The sequence below is a fragment of the Girardinichthys multiradiatus genome, chromosome 11, assembly GCF_021462225.1.
Source record: "Girardinichthys multiradiatus isolate DD_20200921_A chromosome 11, DD_fGirMul_XY1, whole genome shotgun sequence".
Taxonomy (NCBI): domain Eukaryota; kingdom Metazoa; phylum Chordata; class Actinopteri; order Cyprinodontiformes; family Goodeidae; genus Girardinichthys; species Girardinichthys multiradiatus.
Window position 1 is genome coordinate 5,001,474 of NC_061804.1, and position 19,391 is coordinate 5,020,864.

Genomic DNA, 19,391 nt, shown 5'->3' on the forward strand with positions numbered 1-19,391 from the left:
CAAAGAGGACAAATTGTTGGTGCACGTCTTGCTGGCGCATCTGTGACCAAGACAGCAAGTCTTTGTGATGTATCAAGAGCCACGGTATCCAGGGTAATGTCAGCATACCACCAAGAAGGACGAACCACATCCAACAGGATTAACTGAGGATGCAAGAGGAAGCTGTCTGAAAGGGATGTTCAGGTGCTAACCCCGATTGTATCCAAAAAACATAAAACCACGGCTGCCCAAATTACGGCAGAATTAAATGTGCACCTCAACTCTCCTGTTTCCACCAGAACTGTCCGTCAGGAGCTCCACAGGGTCAATCTACACGGCCGGGCTGCTATAGCCAAACCTTTGGTCACTCATGCCAATGCCAAACGTCGGTTTCAATGGTGCAAAGAGCGCAAATCTTGGGCTGTGGACAATGTGAAACATGTATTGTTCTCTGATGAGTCCACCTTTACTGTTTTCCCCACATCTGGGAGAGTTACGGTGTGGAGAAGCCCCAAAGAAGCGTACCACCCAGACTGTTGCATGCTCAGAGTGAAGCATGGGGGTGGATCAGTGATGGTTTGGGCTGCCATATCATGGCATTCCCTTGGCCCAATACTTGTGCTAGATGGGTGTGTCACTGCCAAGGACTACCGAACCATTCTTGAGGACCATGTGCATCCAATGGTTCAAACATTGTATCCTGAAGGCGGTGCCGTGTATCAGGATGACAATGCACCAATACACACAGCAAGACTGGTGAAAGATTGGTTTGATGAACATGAAAGTGAAGTTGAACATCTCCCATGGCCTGCACAGTCACCAGATCTAAATATTATTGAGCTACTTTGGGGTGTTTTGGAGGAGCGAGTCAGGAAACGTTTTCCTCCACCAGGATCACGTAGTGACCTGGCCACTACCCTGCAAGAAGAATGGCTTAAAATCCCTCTGACCACTGTGCAGGACTTGTATATGTCATTCCCAAGACGAATTGACGCTGTATTGGCCTCAAAAGGAGGCCCTACACCATACTAATAAATTATTGTGGTCTAAAACCAGGTGTTTCAGTTTCATTGTCCAACCCCTGTACCTCTCATCGGTAGAGGTAAATTAAATTTGACACAAGGGACGGATTTCTTTTCTATTTTTCTGTTCTTTATTTATTCTAACTCCACATACTGTAACCAAAAATCTTTTAAAAATCCAGTGGGATTATCGTATTAAAATCTAAATCACTTTTTATTTGCATTAATGCCAGTTTTATGGAAACAAACGGTTTTATAATGTTCTCGTTTTTCATGTATTTTATTCTCCAGACCAGGCCTCCCTGCAGACCTCCTCTTGAACTCCTATGAGGACAGGTCTCCGTCAGGCTGCTCCCAGGTCCAGCTCGGCTTCCGTTACGAGTCCAGAGATCAACGCTTCACCATTTATATCATGCAGCTGTCCAACTGCAGCGCCCTGTCTCTGCCCGTTGACCAGAAGATGTATGAACTCAGTCCTACCAGCCTGAAGTTATGTTGAGTAAACGAGCATGATGTGACCCAACATGGTTGTCCCATTCCCTGCAGGTACGTTCGCCTGGCAGTGCTGCCGTCCGTTCAGGCCACCCGCTGCCTCTTCCGAACGCGAGGCCTGCTTCTTCAGGATGTGGTGGTGATCAGCGAGGTGTTCGGCATGCAGATGTCCCACATCGCGCTGCGCCAGAAGACCCTGAGGGTCGACATCTGTAAAACCAGCAAGTCGGGCAACGAGGAGTGTCTGGTTAGTCCTTGCACAGCTCTTGTTGTTATTCAACAACAGCAGGTAGTCTTCTAATTGTTTCTACTGCCGGCTCTCGTCCAGGCCGGAGCCCAAATCAGCCTGGCTGATGTCAGCTGTTCAAAGGAGCGATGCACCAAGTGGTACAACCTGCTCAGTCGCCTCTACATGTCTGAGATCAGCAGCAAGGACAAGGACACAAGAGTGAAGGGCAGCTCTGACCAGGTAACAACAGAGGAAACACTGACACCTAGTGGACACTTTCAGTATTAACAGTTTGTAGAACCACCTTTATCAGGATTAACTTTCTGTAGTTAGTTTTTCTGTCTGATTGTATCAATATCTCAAAATCTGGTCCACTCATCATCATGGATGATTGACATTTTTCTGTTGCAGACTCACGGAGCCGAGCCTCCTGAGACTGATGAGTGGTAAGCTTTACAGTATCTCCTTGCAACGGTTTTGATTCACTCTGCTTTTGTTGAATTTGTAGAAACATCGTACAACGATGTTTCATGTAATGGAAACTCGGCTTAGAGAGAATAAGTTATCAGTGTGGCAGAATTATAGGTCCAAACCACTTTTCTGTTGCTTGTTTGGTTGTATGCTTTAAAGAGCAGATCACAGAGAACCAACAACTGCCCAATAGTGACAAAACATGAATCAATATTATTTCTTTAAGCCATTGGCAATTTGGAAACAACTTTAATAACTGAACCCATGAAAGAGCTAAACTCTGTGAAAAGTCTTTATTTATTACTTTTATTTTAATACCTGGTTTAGTTACACTTGTTTTGTGGAACCTACTTTTGCAGTAATCTAAGGAAATAACAAGACTTTTATTTTGAAGAAAATCTATAAACATTTATGAGAGTCCAGTTTCTAAACCTAACCCGCTCTTTTGAAAACCGTTACAGTTATAAAGAGCAGCACAGGGCAGCAGGTATTCATTTCTGTTCATCTTGATGCATGATTGCAAGAGAGGAAAAAGAAGAACAAGATTTCTACAGTACTTTGCTAACATATTGATATGAGTTAAACTTTTTCACATTTTGTCATGTTTCCTTGAGCGACACCTAGATCCGGTGCTTGTTCAAGTCGCTTTTGTTGTCTCCACTCATTTTTCCGTAGACGAGACAACGTGAAAAATATCTTTCTAATCTAACTTTTGCCATACTGTGTGCTGCTCACCAATCGTTGCTAAGGCAGGTACCAGTTCTAGATGTTAGTGGACTAGTAGGGAATAAAAACGTGTCTGTGTTGATCATCAGGCAAGGCGACCCTCTTGAGGCAGACATGTCTGATGAAGAGGAAGAAGAAAATGATGGGGAGGGCGTAGAACCTCTGGATGAAGAGGGCGAGTTTTACCCTGACACCAGCCAATGGAAGGTAGAGAAAGAGGAGGAGGAGCTCCAGAAGGTGTCCAAACCCACTCCTACAGCAGCACCCATTGTAGAGAAGGTAACATGTTTCATTTCTACCTTTTGTGCAAGAAGGCCAGTTGGCATTTCACCAAAATTCAGCTTGTGCTCTGGTCTTACCCGTCTTATTGTTGTGTCACCACCATCCAGGTCAACAAAGAGACGTGCATTGACAATTTAACAGGATCTCATCAGTGGTCTGTGGTTCGGCCCAAGGAGCGTCGCCCCGAGGTCCACCAGCAGAACCTCTTTATGAGGGGCAACACCATCATCCGCTCCAAGACCTTTTCCCCCGGACCTCAGAGCCAGTACATCTGCAGGGTAACTGACGGTCTTCAACATTAGCTGAAAGAAGAACCTTTACCACGTTCGTGTCTTTAAGAAATCTAATGGTTTCATTCTTGTGACTGCAGATTAATCGCAGCGACAGTGACAGCTCCACGCTCTCCAAGAAGTCTCCGTTTGTCAGAAATGCCTCAGAAAGACGGAGCATGCGCATGAAAAAGGTAGATGTAATCCTTTTCACTCCTGGAGGCATCTCTGTGTTTTAACTAGGGCTTACAAAACGTATTTGGGGGCCTGTCCAGGGTTATTTGGATATTTGGTGGTTTACTTTGCAAAACATCTCAGATAACAGACATTTAGAAATATCTTAGAAACATAAGCATTTGAGTACTTTACTGGAGTTTACATCCTTTAAAAATAAATATTATGCCTAAAGAAGAAATAAAGCATCGTTTTCACTCCTGGCATGTCTCTGTGTTGAAACTCCTATATACGCTTGGGGGCTCATCTGGGATGATTGAAGTATTTTCATTAAAAATCTACTTATAATTTTTTGAAGATTGAAAATTAGAACGTCTGGCTGAATATCCCAAACAAGCCTCCCATTTATGTTTCTGGATTCATTTTCCAGTTAAGGTATGCTTTCCAGTACATTGTACAGTGCAAAACTGACTGATAACTGACCGCAAACATGGAATAATATCGTTATGTTGCAAAATACAACGTTTTTAGAACCAGTATTAGAGCTGATCTTAAGGTTGAATGTGAGGAAGTCGGGTTTATGTCCTAGACAAGACCTCGTTTTTATGTTACATACATAGCATTTTAAATATTTCTGATAAAGAAGAGGCTGCTATTTGTAAGTTACTATGTAAGAGTGCAGGAAAAACCTACAAATAAAATACTTGAGAAGGACAAAGTGAATATATTATCAGAGTTTACTTCCCTTTAAAAACACCTTTTTTGAATAAAGAAAAAAGAAAGTCTCTACTCTTCTCAGTGTCTGTATTGTGAAACTGACTTATCTTTGGGGGCTTATCCGGGATCGTGTTTTGGTTTTCTTTTTGTTAAAACTTAGCTTTAGATTTGAGATGCCCCATGGCTCAGTGGTAGAGCAGGTGCACCATATGCAGAGGCTACAGTCCTCAACACAGTTGTCCCCAGTTCGATTCCCGACCCTGGGCCATATGCTGCATGTCTTCCCCTTCTCTCTGCCCTTCTTCCTGTGCAGCTACTAATGAATAAAGGCCATTAATGCCACAAAATCCTTAAAAAAAAAAAAGATTTTTTTTATGAAACATAAAAACATGAACTGCTGATTTTGAACAAGCCCCAGTTTATTTTATATCCTCATATGTGCAGCTATTTCAATAAAGTTCAGTTGTTGGAAGTAGTTGAATAGGGCTTTTTATTATATTTTCTTTAGGTATTTTTTGATGTAAACATAAAAACAACATTGTCTGTTCCTGGGAGCCTTTTTATCTTTATTTATTTATTTATTTTTTACTTAGATTTTTAGATATTTGTCAGCATTTACATGTGAAAACCAGGCCTTTTGTTGGATCTTGGTGTTGTTTTATGTTCTGTCTCAGTGATACGACTTCTCCTATTGTATTTATACCTTCTGCCATCGCCATCCTCGGTACTTGTTCACTTTATTTATAATGTTAAACTCTCACATTTGCTGACCACTAAAAGTTCCTGGTGATGGGGATAAAGAGCCTGTTTGGTCTTTTTTTAAACACTTAAAGCCACTCGGTGTCTCCCAGTGAAATAGTTCTAAATAATTTATAACGTTTTGAATATTTGATGTGACTCTGACATGTCCAGGCTCATAATTAATCCGGTCCTGGTTTCTGTCCTTGAGAAACTTACAAGTGACAAATTATTTGCAGACAAATTGAGGTAGTTGTGAGCATCTAGAGAACTTTCTAACACCTCAGACCTGATGTTCAGCTTTGATAATATGTGAGCTCACGTGAAGACGCTTTGTTGACCCAATTAACCTTTAAGGATTCCTGTCTGTCCTCTCTGCAGCCCCCTGTGCAGGTAAAAGGTCTTGACGGTCTCCTTCGCACCTCCCTGGACCTGGAGCTGGACCTGCAGGTGTCTCGGACACGGCAGTCCCGGCTGGCACAGGAACTGCGGGTTCTGCGGGAGCTGAAGACGCAGCTGGAGAAGGCGAGGCAGCAGGGGCAGAGGGAGCTGCCCGACTGGGTCCAAGAGGACGAACGCTTCCGGCTCCTCCTCAAACAGGCTGAGAAACAGGTAAACAAATCAGCCAAAGAGAGAGAATGGCCCCAATGAGAGAAGAACAAGGTTCAGGGTCTGTTTCTTCCCTGTTTTAGACTCGAGAGGAGCAACTGCAGGAGAAACGGATGGAGAAGATGATGAAGGCAGCAGCAAAGGACGTCCACAAGATCAGAGGACTGAGTCAAAAGGAAGTCTCTGAGGTCCAGACCTTCAGGTAGGAGATTGGTCCCAGTTACCTAATTGAATCTGTGCATGGAGAGTAGAAATGATCAGGCTTTTCCTGGTCGATACCGATGTTCAGATCAAGTTTCCGACACAGGCATGAACAGCCTGGAAATCGATGTAACACTTTTCCAAGTCTATCTGGCATCAAAGAAAGCTGAATATGGAAAACCATTTGAATTTCTGGACTTATTCCTTGTTTTATATCTCAAAGACAAAATTATAGTTTTTTAATGTAGCTCCTTTATCTTTGATTTGCCACATCAAAACTCACGTTTTAGTTCAACTCACTTATTGTTTTGGTTTTTGAGTCAGTGATAAAACCCACGGATTAATGCAAACTCGTTCAGAAAACAAAAGTTGCTGTATTATTAGATTTACGTCCCCAAGCTTTCGTAGATCATGATTTCGAACTGGAGGTCTGGTTCTGGTTTGAACTCTGGCGCCCCCTAGGGGAGGCGTGCCCCACACTTTGAAAAGCCCTGGTCTGAATGTTGTGGCCTTCCTTCTTGCCTCCCCTTTTGCTCGTCTCCTACTCTTCTTCCTTCCTTGTCCACCTCCCTCTCTTTCCTTCCTTCCATCCTTTCTTTACTTCATATCCTTCTTTGCTTCTTTTTGTCTTTCCAGTTGTCTTTTATTTATGCTTTTTTCACTTAATATTAGTGCGAAAACTAAAAAGATAAAGTTTTAATTCTTATTATAAATATATTTTTAAATGTATTCCTCTTGTTTTCTGGAAAGGATGCAGTTCAGGCTCCTTGATTAGACAGCAGTATTACCGTTCAGATAAAGCTTCCACACTCAGCAGAAATATGTATTTTGATGAGACTAATGTATGAACTACCAGTTTCATTGCTGCATTTAATGACCCACTGTTTGTGAGATATGTTTATTACAATAATTATACCCGTTTTCTTTTGTACCCCCCCCTGACTGATACCTTTGTACACTGAGATCCATTGAACCCTTTGTAGCCTCTCTGCTAACTGTGGTTTTGGCAAAAGGATGCGGATGTCAGGATAAATCTTACCTGTACAGCTGAGCTTTATTTACAGTTATTCAGATTCAAATAACTGACAGGTATGAAGTAAAGCCTGAATGCTACATTTATTTAGAAGGTGCTTTAACAAAGTTTTAATCGAAGTTTGTGCACACGTATGCAGCCAGGTTGTTTTACCTTTTTAATTACAGATTTATGACAAATTGGTTTGTTTTTCAGTTGAAATGTTCAGGATTTTTCAAGCACAAAGACTTATCGCTACAGGTTGAGAAGTTGTTTAGATTTATTTGTGCACAAACTTTGCTCAAGTAAAAAAAAAAACAATAATTAAAAACAGACTTTAAATAAAACCTTTAATAATAATAGATCCAGTATCAATATTTTAATAGATACAATATAATAAATGTAATGATTTATAATGCATATTTATTGTATATCTTGATATCCATTATATAATATAAAAATATGTTTATGTATTATGTATTTTAATATATTTTGTTTTGTCAGTTTAAATAATGTTATAAATTAACAGACACAGCAGCTGGGACATTGTGCCACCTTGTGGCAGCTGCAACATATTACAAGCAGGTGGCATTATTAACAGTCTTTATTTAAACTTGTTGAATTCAAATACTGTAATTATTGCCTTTATAAAGCTTCAGAACATCAGGCAGCATCAACAGCTGCTGATGGGGGACGGACGTTGGTGGTGGTCAGGTCTGGCTGCCTGGTATGTATGGGGTGTAGCTTAATATTGGAACACATGAAGGTTTCCCAGCAGCGTATAAGCAGAAGTTGTGGCTGACTTATTCATATATTGCATTTATTCAGCCTTTGACAGATTATGGATATAATCAGAAATTGAGAATCTACTCTTTAACCGTGATGTTCTCTGTTTGCTGTTTAACTTTCAGAGAGAAGATGGCGTTCTTCACACGAGCGAAGACCAGCATCCCCGACCTGCCGGCCGACGACGTGTAGAGACGCGTTTGAAAGTATTTCCCCCTTCACCGTGTGAGCCTGCTGCTACCGTGCAGCAAGACGCTGGTGTCATGAACAGTTAAACATATTGGACACAATAAAAACACTCAAAACGGCGAAGAAACACATTTTAAAGCAGCTCAGCATTTCTTATGTGGATAGTCTCTGTAAATGTAAGGTGGCTCTGCTGGAGTCCGTTCATCTTTATCCGCTGTTTTGTTTCTGTTACTAACCAGCTGTTTTTTAGTTGTTTCAAGTCATTCCAGCTTAAAAAAAAATCTCAGACTTTTATATTAAACTCACACAAATAATGTACATAAATAGCACAAAAGTAAATCAACAATGGTACTAGAGTTTAGTTCATGGTGATGAATCAAAACAAAACTGAAAAATATTTCATATTCACCATTTTTAGAGCAATGGAGAATTGTATATGCAAACACACACGCACAGACAGTGTTTCTTTACAGTTTTAATAATTGTTTGCTGCAGACATGAAGAAAACATCTCTATGTATGATAATATGTGTCTAAAAGCCTTTTGTCAGTTAAAGTTGTTGCAGCTTGTTCAAGCCTAACAAGAGTTTTAATCCTTAAGATTGTTCTTCCTAAACTTACTTGTTTTCTTCCCCAAAACTGCAAATAGAGCCAGTTTAAGGTGCCAGAGTTGGTGGAAAACAAAAGAACTGGTGCTGAGCAGTGCTGGACCAAAAAGGATTTTCAGGTTAAATCCAGTTGAGGTCTGAATGTTTTCCGAATGTTTTTGTCTATGAGAACCTTTATAAACAGGCAATGTGTTAAACACAGACAGATTCTAAAATGGTGCTGCATTCGTGGTCCTTATTTGTATTTATTAGACAGGCAGGACAGCTGCTTCACCTGCTGAGCTACCCGGCACACAGGTGGTGGCCGTATTCAGAGCAGCGACTCATCTCTAAAATGTAAGGAAGTAAGAAAAGCAACAACATCAGATAAATAAACAAGTAATAAATTAAATCTAGACTATAAGGTGAAACGGCACTTGATGAATAAGCTCAGAACTGTGCAGCTATCACTGTTTTCCATAGGTGTCGATTACAGCTTTTGTTCCTTAAGTAGAATCTATATCATGCAGTTTTAGATCCAAATGGATATAAAGAAGATTAGATTAGAGCCGATTGATTGTTTACATATTCAAGAAGGGAGTAAAAATTTATCTTGTTTGTAGACAAATCCTGGATTTATTCAATGAAGGCAGTAAAATTAGATGATCGTGTTTAAATAAAAACGTCATTTGATTTGACAAATCTTGTAATTACCACCACTGACCAGAGGTGTCGCCAGAACTCAAGGATTACAGCTGTCGTTTCTTCAGTAGAAAACTGAAGCAGTTTGAGGTCTAAACAAATGGAGTTGATTTTTTTTAAACTTTTAAGATTAAAACAATTCTACCAGCATTTAAACACAGGTCCTAGAAAATATTCAATGAAAGCAGCATTTTTCTGTACTTTACAAATGAAATCAAGAAGTATTTGAATCCCAGGTTTGGGTAAATGTAGTAACCGCTCAAACACTTGTAGTTTCCATGTTTGACCACAGGTGTTGCAAAAATCATAAGGATTAAAACTCTCGTTTCTTCAGTAAAAACTGCAGTTTGACTAAAACAAGTGGTTTGCTCAACATTTAAGATGATTGTAGAACTTTACACAACGTCTCGGAAAGGAAAATCAGAATTTAGCCGTACTTTACAGACACTCAGTAGGAATACGAGCATCTTGTTAATTTAATTACCTCTAACCAGCTCAGCAAAGTGTAGAAACAACATTAACTCATTAACACTCAGGTAGTTTATTGGATAGTCTGCACTTTATAAAACCTTAGGAGAAAAAACACAGAAAAGGAAACTTTTTGGAATATGAAAAGTCCTAGAAGCCTTTTCCTGTCGCTGGATGATCGTTGATTGTTGAAACATGCAGGAAGTGAAGATCAAATGTATTTTTGATGACTGTGAATTCCTACTGATTGTATGTTTGTTCACAACAGAAAAAAAATCTTCCAGTCAGCCAGTATAGAGACGAAAGTTTCTTTTTAAAGACCCGTCTTTTCTTTCCGACTGGTTTCGTTTTGATCCCATTTCATCAGTCTTAGTTTTCGGCTTCATCCACCTGTGTTTCCCTGTTGTAACTGGAGTATTTATGTGCATATCAAAGTCACTCTGACGTGTCTTATAACAGGAAGTAAAAATGTTTTGCACCAACATATTAAACATATCACCTTTTTTTCTGGCCCTCACGGAGAGTTTTAAATGAACCCTTAAACGCCTGTTTACTGCATCTCTTTCAGACTGTTTTGCTTTTACAGCCCAAGTCGTTACAGTTTTTCGACCTGCTCAGTGGTCGCCTGTTTTACTGTTTACACAATACTTAAAGGGATAGTTCAGTACCTTTTTGTTGTTGTTGTTGTGGGGTTCTTAAAAGTAGTTATCAGTAATGACCGATGACCTTTCCAACACCTCTTCTGCAGTAGCAAAAGCTTAACTGGAGTATTTGTGGAAAGATTCTCATACTGGACAGAAGCTCGCAGCTACATAAAACAACTCAAACTTTAAATTAATATCAATATGAGTGGAGCCTCAAAAAGAGCCAGCTAAGGGGTTCTGGATGCATGTATGGATGGATGGAAAATTGATTTATTGAATTTTGTTTATTTATTTGAAAGGGACATGCACATTAATAAATATCAGTAAGAGGTACAGATGTATGTAAATATGGTGGAGTTAACAAGACAGCTAATTTTTATGTGATCACTAAACAGGTAAAGTTTTACCAATAGAGTTAATGCATTCATTCATGCAAACAGCAAGAGTCAAATGATGCAGTAGCATACAGTACATGGTATAAAGTGTCTGGTGCTACGTGCATTTGTTAGAAAAAAGGTGCAACTATAATACATGTTGGTAACTAGAGCACATTATAATTTACTGTAAAAGAAATATTGGATAGATGGATGGATGGATTGATAATACAACACTGGCACACTTTGGTTTGAAACGTCTGAGTTTGAGTCGTTTTAAGTGACTAGAACCTCTCTGTTAAAGGACCAATCCCGACTAGTTGGATCTTCAGAGAGTTTCTCTCCTTTTCTGCAAACTGACTTCAGTCTGACTTCAGTAAAACTCATGCAGGTCACCCACTAATAACTACTTTACAGAACGCTGCTTTGAAAAAGCACAAACCCTCCCTTTAACCAGCAAGCATTTGGTAGCCACAGTAGGAGGCAAGTTTGGACTCACCAAAGAGACATAAACCACTTTAAATCTCATGATCGTGCTCCTTGGTGTGGACCCACGGGTTAAAGGTTAAAGGATGATCTGATCTCCCATTCTGAAATCTTCACAGGAAAACAGGAGCTTATCCCTACAAGAAGAAAGGTTTAGGATCAGGAATCAGACTCAGCGCTCAGTCACCATCTTCCTCATTGAACACTGTGGCATAAACTCCAACCTTTTAGTTTTTTCTGTCTTTAATTTTCTGCTTGGTCAGAAGCGATGTAGAAACATTTGTTTTCTGAGTGTGATCAGTCTGGTGGAGCAGATAGATGAACCTATGAACATTAAGCAGACTGATGTTCACCGAACCGGGATGAAGGAACGTAGACCTTTCCAAGGAATCACAGTAAATCATGTAGTCTGTGTGGAATTCCACCTTTTTTCTTATTCTCGTTTGATTATGGTTTTGTTTTCGAATGAATCCGTGTTACGACTGCTGATGAACCAGGTGACGTGTTTGCTGACGGCTATGACGAACGTACGACGTGTATTTATTGCACTTTTGTGATTTAGGTGTGCTTTTTTTTTTCTCCTCTTGTGTTCTTTTATCAAAAGTCCCAAAAAGCTGTGAATTTTATTCTCAGACACTGTAACTGTCGACAAGAGTTGTAAATATTTCACCAGCACAAGAAAACAAAGACGGCAGACAAAACACAAACGGTATGTTTTGTAGTTTCACAAAAAAAATAAAAAAGTTCTGATCTTATAGTTTGATTTCTTGTGTTTTTAATTAATGGTTAGAAATTACTAGCTGTTAGAGATTTAAAAAGATCATGTTTTTGTTGTTTCTTTTCTCAGTTTTCTATTTCTCAGGTGAAGGCCAGGTTCTGTTATCTTTAAAAGTGGTCTTGTATGATCTTTTTCTGAACAGCTGTTAACATTTTTTTTTTACCTAAAGTCTTGGGGATCGTCAAGATGTTTTATTGTTAAATGTGGAACTGTCATTGATGCCATGTATACCCAGTTGTTGGTTGTTTTATCATGAGGCAGGTGAGGCCTGCGGTACTGGTAGGTTTACCACTCCTGGGAAGGTTCACCACTGTTCCATGTTTTCTCCATTTGTGAAAAATGGTTCTCACTGTGGTTTACTGGAGACCCAAACCCTTTCCAGCATGATAAAAGTAGTGGACTTTATGTGTTGTTGAATTTCTTTAAATCAGGGCATGATGTGTTGCTTTTTGAGATGCTTTTCAGCCGTTTTTTTTTTTTTTTTTTGAGTGGCCTAGTCAAAGTCTGGACTTAAATTACATCAAGATACTGTGACATGGCCTTAAATAGACCCTTCGTGCAAAACCTAATGTGACGAAATAGAATCTGCAAAGCAGAGTGGGCCAACATTCATAGTGATGAAAGGGTGAAACAACCAGTATAATGATTCGAATATATTCTATTATTAAAATGGAATATTTTTTAAGCTGTGAATATTTCTGATGACATGTTTTTTACAGATTTATTTATCTTGCTGTCTCAGAGACACAAAGCCAGCTTTGCTCATTCTCATTCCGGTACAGCAGGTGGCGCTGCGCAGATGTAACCAACCTCCAATAAACAACGAAGTCCTGAAATTCGTCCTCCTGCAGTTTGTTTCATCAGCCACGAGATTGAGCTTCCAGCTGACAGCGGAGTTGTTTTTTTCCCCTCCTCGGCGTTTTAAAGAGATGGGAGACCCAGTGACCGAGTACACAGCCCGGCTGCAGCACCAGGTGAGCCGCTGGTTTGTGACGGGAGTTGCTAATGTTAGCAGCGCAGCAAAAAGCTTCAGCGGAGCGTTGGACTGAGGGGCAACTCAGCGCTGCGCCAAACTCTATACAAAAAAACTAAAATTCAAAGATTTCCTTGTTTGTATTCAGAAAGTAGTGCTTAATGAAGCACGTCATTTACATTTTAGAAGTAGTTAAATCTAATTCTGAATTCGTCTTGTTGCCCTCATATATAATGGTGTTTTTAGTGAAAAATTAAACTTTCTTTCTCTTTTATTAAGCGTTGTACATGGGACGTAGTGGAAAAATAAAAAGTTCTGCAGTGTCACAAAACTAAATCTTAGCGGATATTTAGATTTAACCTGAAATGAATGGGGTTCAAAATCAGTATATCATTTAAGTTGTATTAAAAACTGGAGTTATTTCTTTCTTTTTCAAGTTGGTCAGTTTTTATTGGAAGGCCCTTGGCGCCATCTGGTTGATAAAAGAGAAACTAACCTTTGTATGTAAAGTAAAAGCTGGATTTAAAAGGCAGAAGATAATTAAAAACATAAAATAATGGAGGGGGTTTTGTTTAAGGCTTTTTTTTAAACCAACAGTATAATACCAGCTTTTCCTTTTCTAATAATATCGATACAAATATTTTGTTTTCTGACCATAAAAATACTACATTATTAAATATTTTTGTAAGCTTTATTCTGACACCTAATTATTTTCTTATGGTGACTTGAAATGCATGTTAATTATTACAACTTGCCTAAATAGCGATGAAGCTGACAAAATCAGTGTTCATATTTCAAAGGTTGAGACAATAACTTAATTAAAATGCTCGTTATCTGATTGTTCCAAACACTGACAAGAGAAAAGCACTTTTGGTTTCAGGCGCTCCTTTGTTGGTATTAATAAAGGATCTAAAGTTCATCTCCTTTGTTCGGGTGAATTGTTATAAGTTATGACTAAAGTATGTTGTAAATGAACAACACTTCAAACATTTTGCTACGTCACAGCTACACATTTTTAAGTATTTTAGTTACATTTTATGTGATGGACCAAAACAAGCTTGGAACATCTCACAGAGCACTGTTCAGTTTATCATCTGAAATGAAAAAGGTTATGGTTGGGTAAGTAGAGCATTAATCAGAGAAGCAGCTCAGGGGTGCTGTGGAGGAGCTGCAGAGATCCACAGCTCAGGTAGGAGTATCTCTTGACAAGGCAACTATTAAATTCGATCTTTATTGCGGTTTGCAACAAGCAAAGAAGGGGACAAAGCAAACACGTGAAAGGTGGTGCTCTAGTCAGATTAGGGCAAACATTAATGTTACCTGTGCTTTACTCAATCTTAGGCTACAAACAGAAGATTCCCAAAGGTTGACTCTAGGAACGGAGTAAGAGACTGAACACCAGCAATTGATTTTTTGTAGTTGGTACCATATATTGTGTAGGAAAACAACATAACAGAGACACACAAGATATCAAAACAAATGGCCATTCAAACCTTAAATCACAGTTCATCAGTTCAAAATCTAATAAGACTTATGCATATTCTTTCAAGTCACAAGTTCAAGAGAAATCCAAGTCCAAGCAGCAGTATGTGCCACATGCAACATCCAGTTCAACGGCCCAGCAGTCCAAGAAGTTCAACAACAGAGGGATACATCTTCAGAGTTTATGTAGAAAGGCCGTGAGTAATGAGTTGCAAAGGGACAGTGACTTAAAATGGTGGCTGTGAAGCGTCCTACCGGCCCAATCAGAGCAGGTGATGTTCAACAGATGAATTCTGGGCTGAGTAGAGCTTCAGGTTTTCTTGCCTTAGCAGTAGGTTCCTAGCTCGCCATCACTACCTGGCCTTTATAAAAACAGGACCAGTATAAATCCATGTGCACGTAATCCATCATAACCATCACAAATAAATAATACAAAATTGTATTACAATGAATACATCAAAAAGAATCAAATATTGTACAGCATACTAGTTCAAAAAATAACCTTCCTTATAAATAATGTCTGGTTCACATTCATTATTAATCAATAGTATCAAAAATTAATTTCCAATAAAGAGTAATGCATGCTATTCACACAAATGCATTTTGGGTGCATAGCATAAATACATTAATCCAAAATAGGCAAATAGCATTCGAAACTAAGTTTTTAAATACCTCAAAATATGTATCAATGTTATAAACTTTGGGCAGTAATATAAACTTCTTTAAATTAAAAATATTTGGAGAAAGTGGCGTTAATATCCAAGGCTAACTGCTCCATACAATATAGATGGAGTCGGCTAGGCTAAGCTACCCTATAGAAATGAATGAGGTACTAGGCTAATGGCAGCTACTACTTCCTGACTATATAGCCTATTCATTGGCCTTCCACTGTCACATGACGATGTGATGTCAGAGCAGGGCGGTAATATATGCAATGATGTTTTTCCCTTAATGGAAGGAAAGCTAAAGTTTTTTCTTGAAAAGTTTACACCTGGATTACATTAACTCTTTGGCCTTCATTCAAAGGAAAATCCTGGAAGAAAAACCTGTTATACTCTTTTAATTTGTAAAAACTACGTATCATTTTCCTTCCACCTTTACATTTATGCATTACATGTGTTTTTCTGCCCCCAACATCCTAATAAAAGACATTCATGTTTGTGGTCGTGATTCTAAAGCTGGATGTTTCAAAGGTTTAGAGCAAGAAGTGTTTTGATTTGGTTCTTTCTTCTTCTTCTATCTTTTTGTTTTTAAAGGAGCTGGCGATCCAGAGTTTGTCTGCAGAGATCGAGAGTCTTGAGAAGCACCAGAACCTCGGGCCATCGCAGCGCCTGGAGGAGCTGCAGGAGGAAAACGCCAGACTGAAGTACCGCCTCAACGTCATGAAGAGGGTGGGTGGTGGCTCGCCTTCCAGCTTAGCTACATCCGGGCGGGGTTTGGTTTTCGTCACTGTGGTGATCTTGTTTCTGTGTTCAGAGTCTTCAGGAGGAGACGACACACTACAGTAAATCCATGCTGAACATCATCCAGCGACTGCAGGATGTTTTCGGCGAGGCCATCAGGACATCCTTCCCTGAGCTGGACAACCCGCCGCTGGCCGTCACGCCCAACCAGCAAGCCAAGTTTGGAGATTACCAGTGCAACAGCGCTATGGCCATGGCTCAGGTGTGTCTCTGCCTGTTTCCTTCTTATCCATTCAATAATTTGTCTTCCAAACATCTCCTTCACCAAATCACAACCGAGAGTGGAAGACACGGCGCTCTCCAGTTGTTGTCCATGTTTTACTGTTAATTGCAGGACGTCCCAAAGTTTAGAACCTCATCATTTTAAATCCAAACCCTCTCTGACTGTTTTGTGGCAGATGCTGAAGGCCAAGGGGACCAGGGTCAACCCGAGGGAAATCGCTGAGAAGATCGTCCAAAACCTGCCGGATAATGAGCTCATCCAGAGGACGGAGATCGCAGGACCGGGTAGGATCACCACCAGAGAACAAGAAACTCGCAGTGACTGAGTTTAATGCTTTCAGACAAGCCACCTCTGACACACTTTGGATTTAAAACATCTAAACAGATCCTCTCTCACATGTTCTCAGCTTTTCCCCCAGAAGATAATAGTTACATGTTGAATCTGCTTTGAAACAGTTTATTTGTTCTGAACAAAAGTTCAAACTTGAATTAGTTTTGGTTTAAAGAGTGAGCTAAACAAAAACAGCAATTCAATAGTTTTTCTGAATAATTTTAATATACATGTTATTCTCTATAATCAATTATTAAATTGTGTTGATTAATACATAATTAAATCCATTTATTTTTATCCAGACATTATATAACTCCATAAAATAATGGTGGTTATGAAATCAATAAATAAAAGTAAACTAGATTATTATAGTAAAAGAAATTTAACTCCTCAGGAAACTCCTTTTTGTTGCGTTGAGCTCCTCTTTAACATCAGTGGCTGTAGCCTTCTGCCAGTGTTTTCTGCTCGGTTCTGGTCCAATCTTTCCTCTGCTGTCTGTTCTGCGTCTAGGATTCATCAACGTCCATCTAAAGAAGATGTTTGTGTCCAAACTGCTGACCAACCTGCTTCTCAACGGCGTTCAGCCACCGCCGCTCGCCAGCAGGAAGAAGGTTTGTCCACAAACATGTATTTTACGCTCGCTGTTCCTTTATTTCTCTCTGCAGGATGGAGCAACCGATTGGCCTTTTTTTAGATCCCTGTGAATAAATCTGAGACTGTAGAGTTTCCTGCCATTAGCAAGGTTCTTCTTTAAGCGCACGCTGACATGGAGATCAGTCAGATTTAACACTTGTGTGTCGAATTTCTTCAGAGATAAAAATATTAATGACATTTTATTAATACACTTACTACTTATTTTAGCTTGTTTTTTTTACATTAAAATCACAATATTAAAATGATTCACCAATATAAGAACCATAAGCGCTTCACGGGTCAACATTGATTTCTAAACTTGTTTTAATCCGTTTGCATAATTTTGTTAACTTGCATCAAGCTCAGCTGGGATTAAATAAATACGTTGGCATATTTAAGACTTTAAGTACACTCAACTGATTTATCGAATTCAAATAAATGTTTTTAACAACACTCTACCCACATAATAAAAATATAACGATATAAAGATGATTATTGTAATAACCAGTCATCAGTTAATTTAGCATCTGCATTATAAGTTCATCACTCTCTCATCAACTTGTACTCGTCGTCTTCTGCTTCATCCGGGACTGGGTTGCGGTTGGCAGCTGTTGAGATTAACATTCACTAATTAATTAATTAGTGAATGTTAATCTCATTTTAGAGCTTTAGTGCTAGGTTCTTAACTCTGAAGTTTACCATGGTAATGATCAACACCACTAACTATTTCATCTCTGCAATAAAACCGTTGATTTATGAAGCTGGAGGAGCAGGACCAAAACCAGACTGGTCCATCTGAGCGAGAGCGTAGAACTGCAGTGCATAGTATGCCCTGTAGATTCACGTCCTCCAGCATCTTTTTGTTGTGTCGTTGCCCAGGTGATCGTGGACTTCTCCTCTCCCAACATTGCCAAGGAGATGCACGTGGGCCACCTTCGCTCCACCATCATCGGTGACAGCATGTGTCGGCTGTTTGAGTTTCTGGGCTACGACGTCCTCAGGTCAGCTCACTGCCTGGATCACAGTGACTCCTGGAAAAGCCTCTGTTGTTGTTGTTATTTGTGACACTGTTTACGTCGGCAGGCTGAACCACGTCGGTGACTGGGGGACCCAGTTTGGGATGCTGATTGCTCACCTGCAGGATACATTTCCAGACTACCTGACCGTGTCTCCTCCCATCAGTGACCTGCAGGCCTTTTACAAAGTCAGTTCATGCTTTCAGTTGGATTTCAGCTCACTTTGAGATGGAGCTTATTTCATATATTCTAAAATAATTTACTAGAGGTGTCCAAGGTGCGGCCTGTGGGCCATTTGCAGCCCTTGAAATCATTTGCCACGGCCATTTGACATCAGTTCAAGAATGGCAGAAATTTGGCCTCCAGCTGCAGATGGACACTTTCTTTGTCATTTTCTAGAACAAGATTTTCAATAACATCTCCTTCGATGGAACCAGCGAAATGGAAAGAAATTTTATTGAAAAAGTTAGGAAACTCCACACCTTATTTTATTAATGCAAAATGACCCCTTTTCAGACCTACAATAATTTGTTTTATTAAAATATTGCATGTTTAATGTAACTGAAATACCTTTAACATTTAAAAAAATGTCATGGAAACAAGACTCGTGGCTGAATTGGGATTTTGAAACCTTTTTGCTGGTTTTGCACAATTACAGTTTTGTGATTCTTTATTTGGGTAGGTTTGGATTTCACCATTTAATTATTATTATTACCATTATTATTATTATATTATATTTTATTTAATTTTTACCCACTCAACAAACCGAATACACTATATTTGAATGAAACAAGGTTCAACCTCAGTTCAAGAATGGCATAGATTTAGTTTGTCAACTCAGGTAGTTGATGCAGAAAAAAATATCAGCATGCAATTTATTTTACAAAAAAAAAAAGATGCAAATTAAATTTACATATAATGGAAATTTTCAGGTGCAAAACGAAAACATCCATCTTTTAACGATCATGTTTTTGGCTTTTAATTTAATTTTATTGTAATAAGGACCACAAACATTCAATGAATTTTACTGAAAAGCAGACTTGGACACGCCCATTTATCAAACATAACTAAATAAAGCATAAGTGAGCCCTCTCCTGTTCTTGCTGTAAAAATACACCATAAATAATTTATTTATATATCCAAATATATATATATATATATATATATATATTTATCCATTATCTACAGGTCCTTCTCAAAATATTAGCATATTGTGATAAAGTTCATTATTTTCCATAATGTCATGATGAAAATTTAACATTCATATATTTTAGATTCATTGCACATTAACTGAAATATTTCAGGTCTTTTATTGTCTTAATACGGATGATTTTGGC

At 39.1% G+C, this 19,391-nt stretch overlaps 2 protein-coding genes across 2 annotated transcripts in view; both read left to right on the top strand.

Annotated features, from left to right (window-relative positions):
* The window catches only part of wwc1 (WW and C2 domain containing 1), a 58,052-nt gene extending 46,141 nt beyond the window's left edge, over positions 1-11,911 (top strand). The window contains exons 13-22 of the mRNA XM_047378322.1: positions 1,293-1,463; positions 1,548-1,740; positions 1,822-1,962; positions 2,134-2,168; positions 3,009-3,198; positions 3,309-3,479; positions 3,572-3,664; positions 5,481-5,711; positions 5,792-5,910; positions 7,833-11,911. Of these exons, the coding sequence (XP_047234278.1) occupies positions 1,293-1,463; positions 1,548-1,740; positions 1,822-1,962; positions 2,134-2,168; positions 3,009-3,198; positions 3,309-3,479; positions 3,572-3,664; positions 5,481-5,711; positions 5,792-5,910; positions 7,833-7,899 (1,411 nt within the window). The 3' untranslated portion in view covers positions 7,900-11,911. The remainder of the gene's footprint in view (positions 1-1,292; positions 1,464-1,547; positions 1,741-1,821; positions 1,963-2,133; positions 2,169-3,008; positions 3,199-3,308; positions 3,480-3,571; positions 3,665-5,480; positions 5,712-5,791; positions 5,911-7,832) is intronic.
* Positions 11,912-12,731: 820 nt separating this feature from the next.
* Positions 12,732-19,391, top strand: part of rars1 (arginyl-tRNA synthetase 1) — a 42,004-nt gene continuing 35,344 nt past the window's right edge. Inside the window, exons 1-7 of the mRNA XM_047378323.1 lie at positions 12,732-12,908; positions 15,646-15,780; positions 15,866-16,054; positions 16,251-16,359; positions 16,916-17,016; positions 17,918-18,039; positions 18,122-18,242. Coding sequence (XP_047234279.1) covers positions 12,864-12,908; positions 15,646-15,780; positions 15,866-16,054; positions 16,251-16,359; positions 16,916-17,016; positions 17,918-18,039; positions 18,122-18,242 — 822 coding nt within the window. The 5' untranslated portion in view covers positions 12,732-12,863. The remainder of the gene's footprint in view (positions 12,909-15,645; positions 15,781-15,865; positions 16,055-16,250; positions 16,360-16,915; positions 17,017-17,917; positions 18,040-18,121; positions 18,243-19,391) is intronic.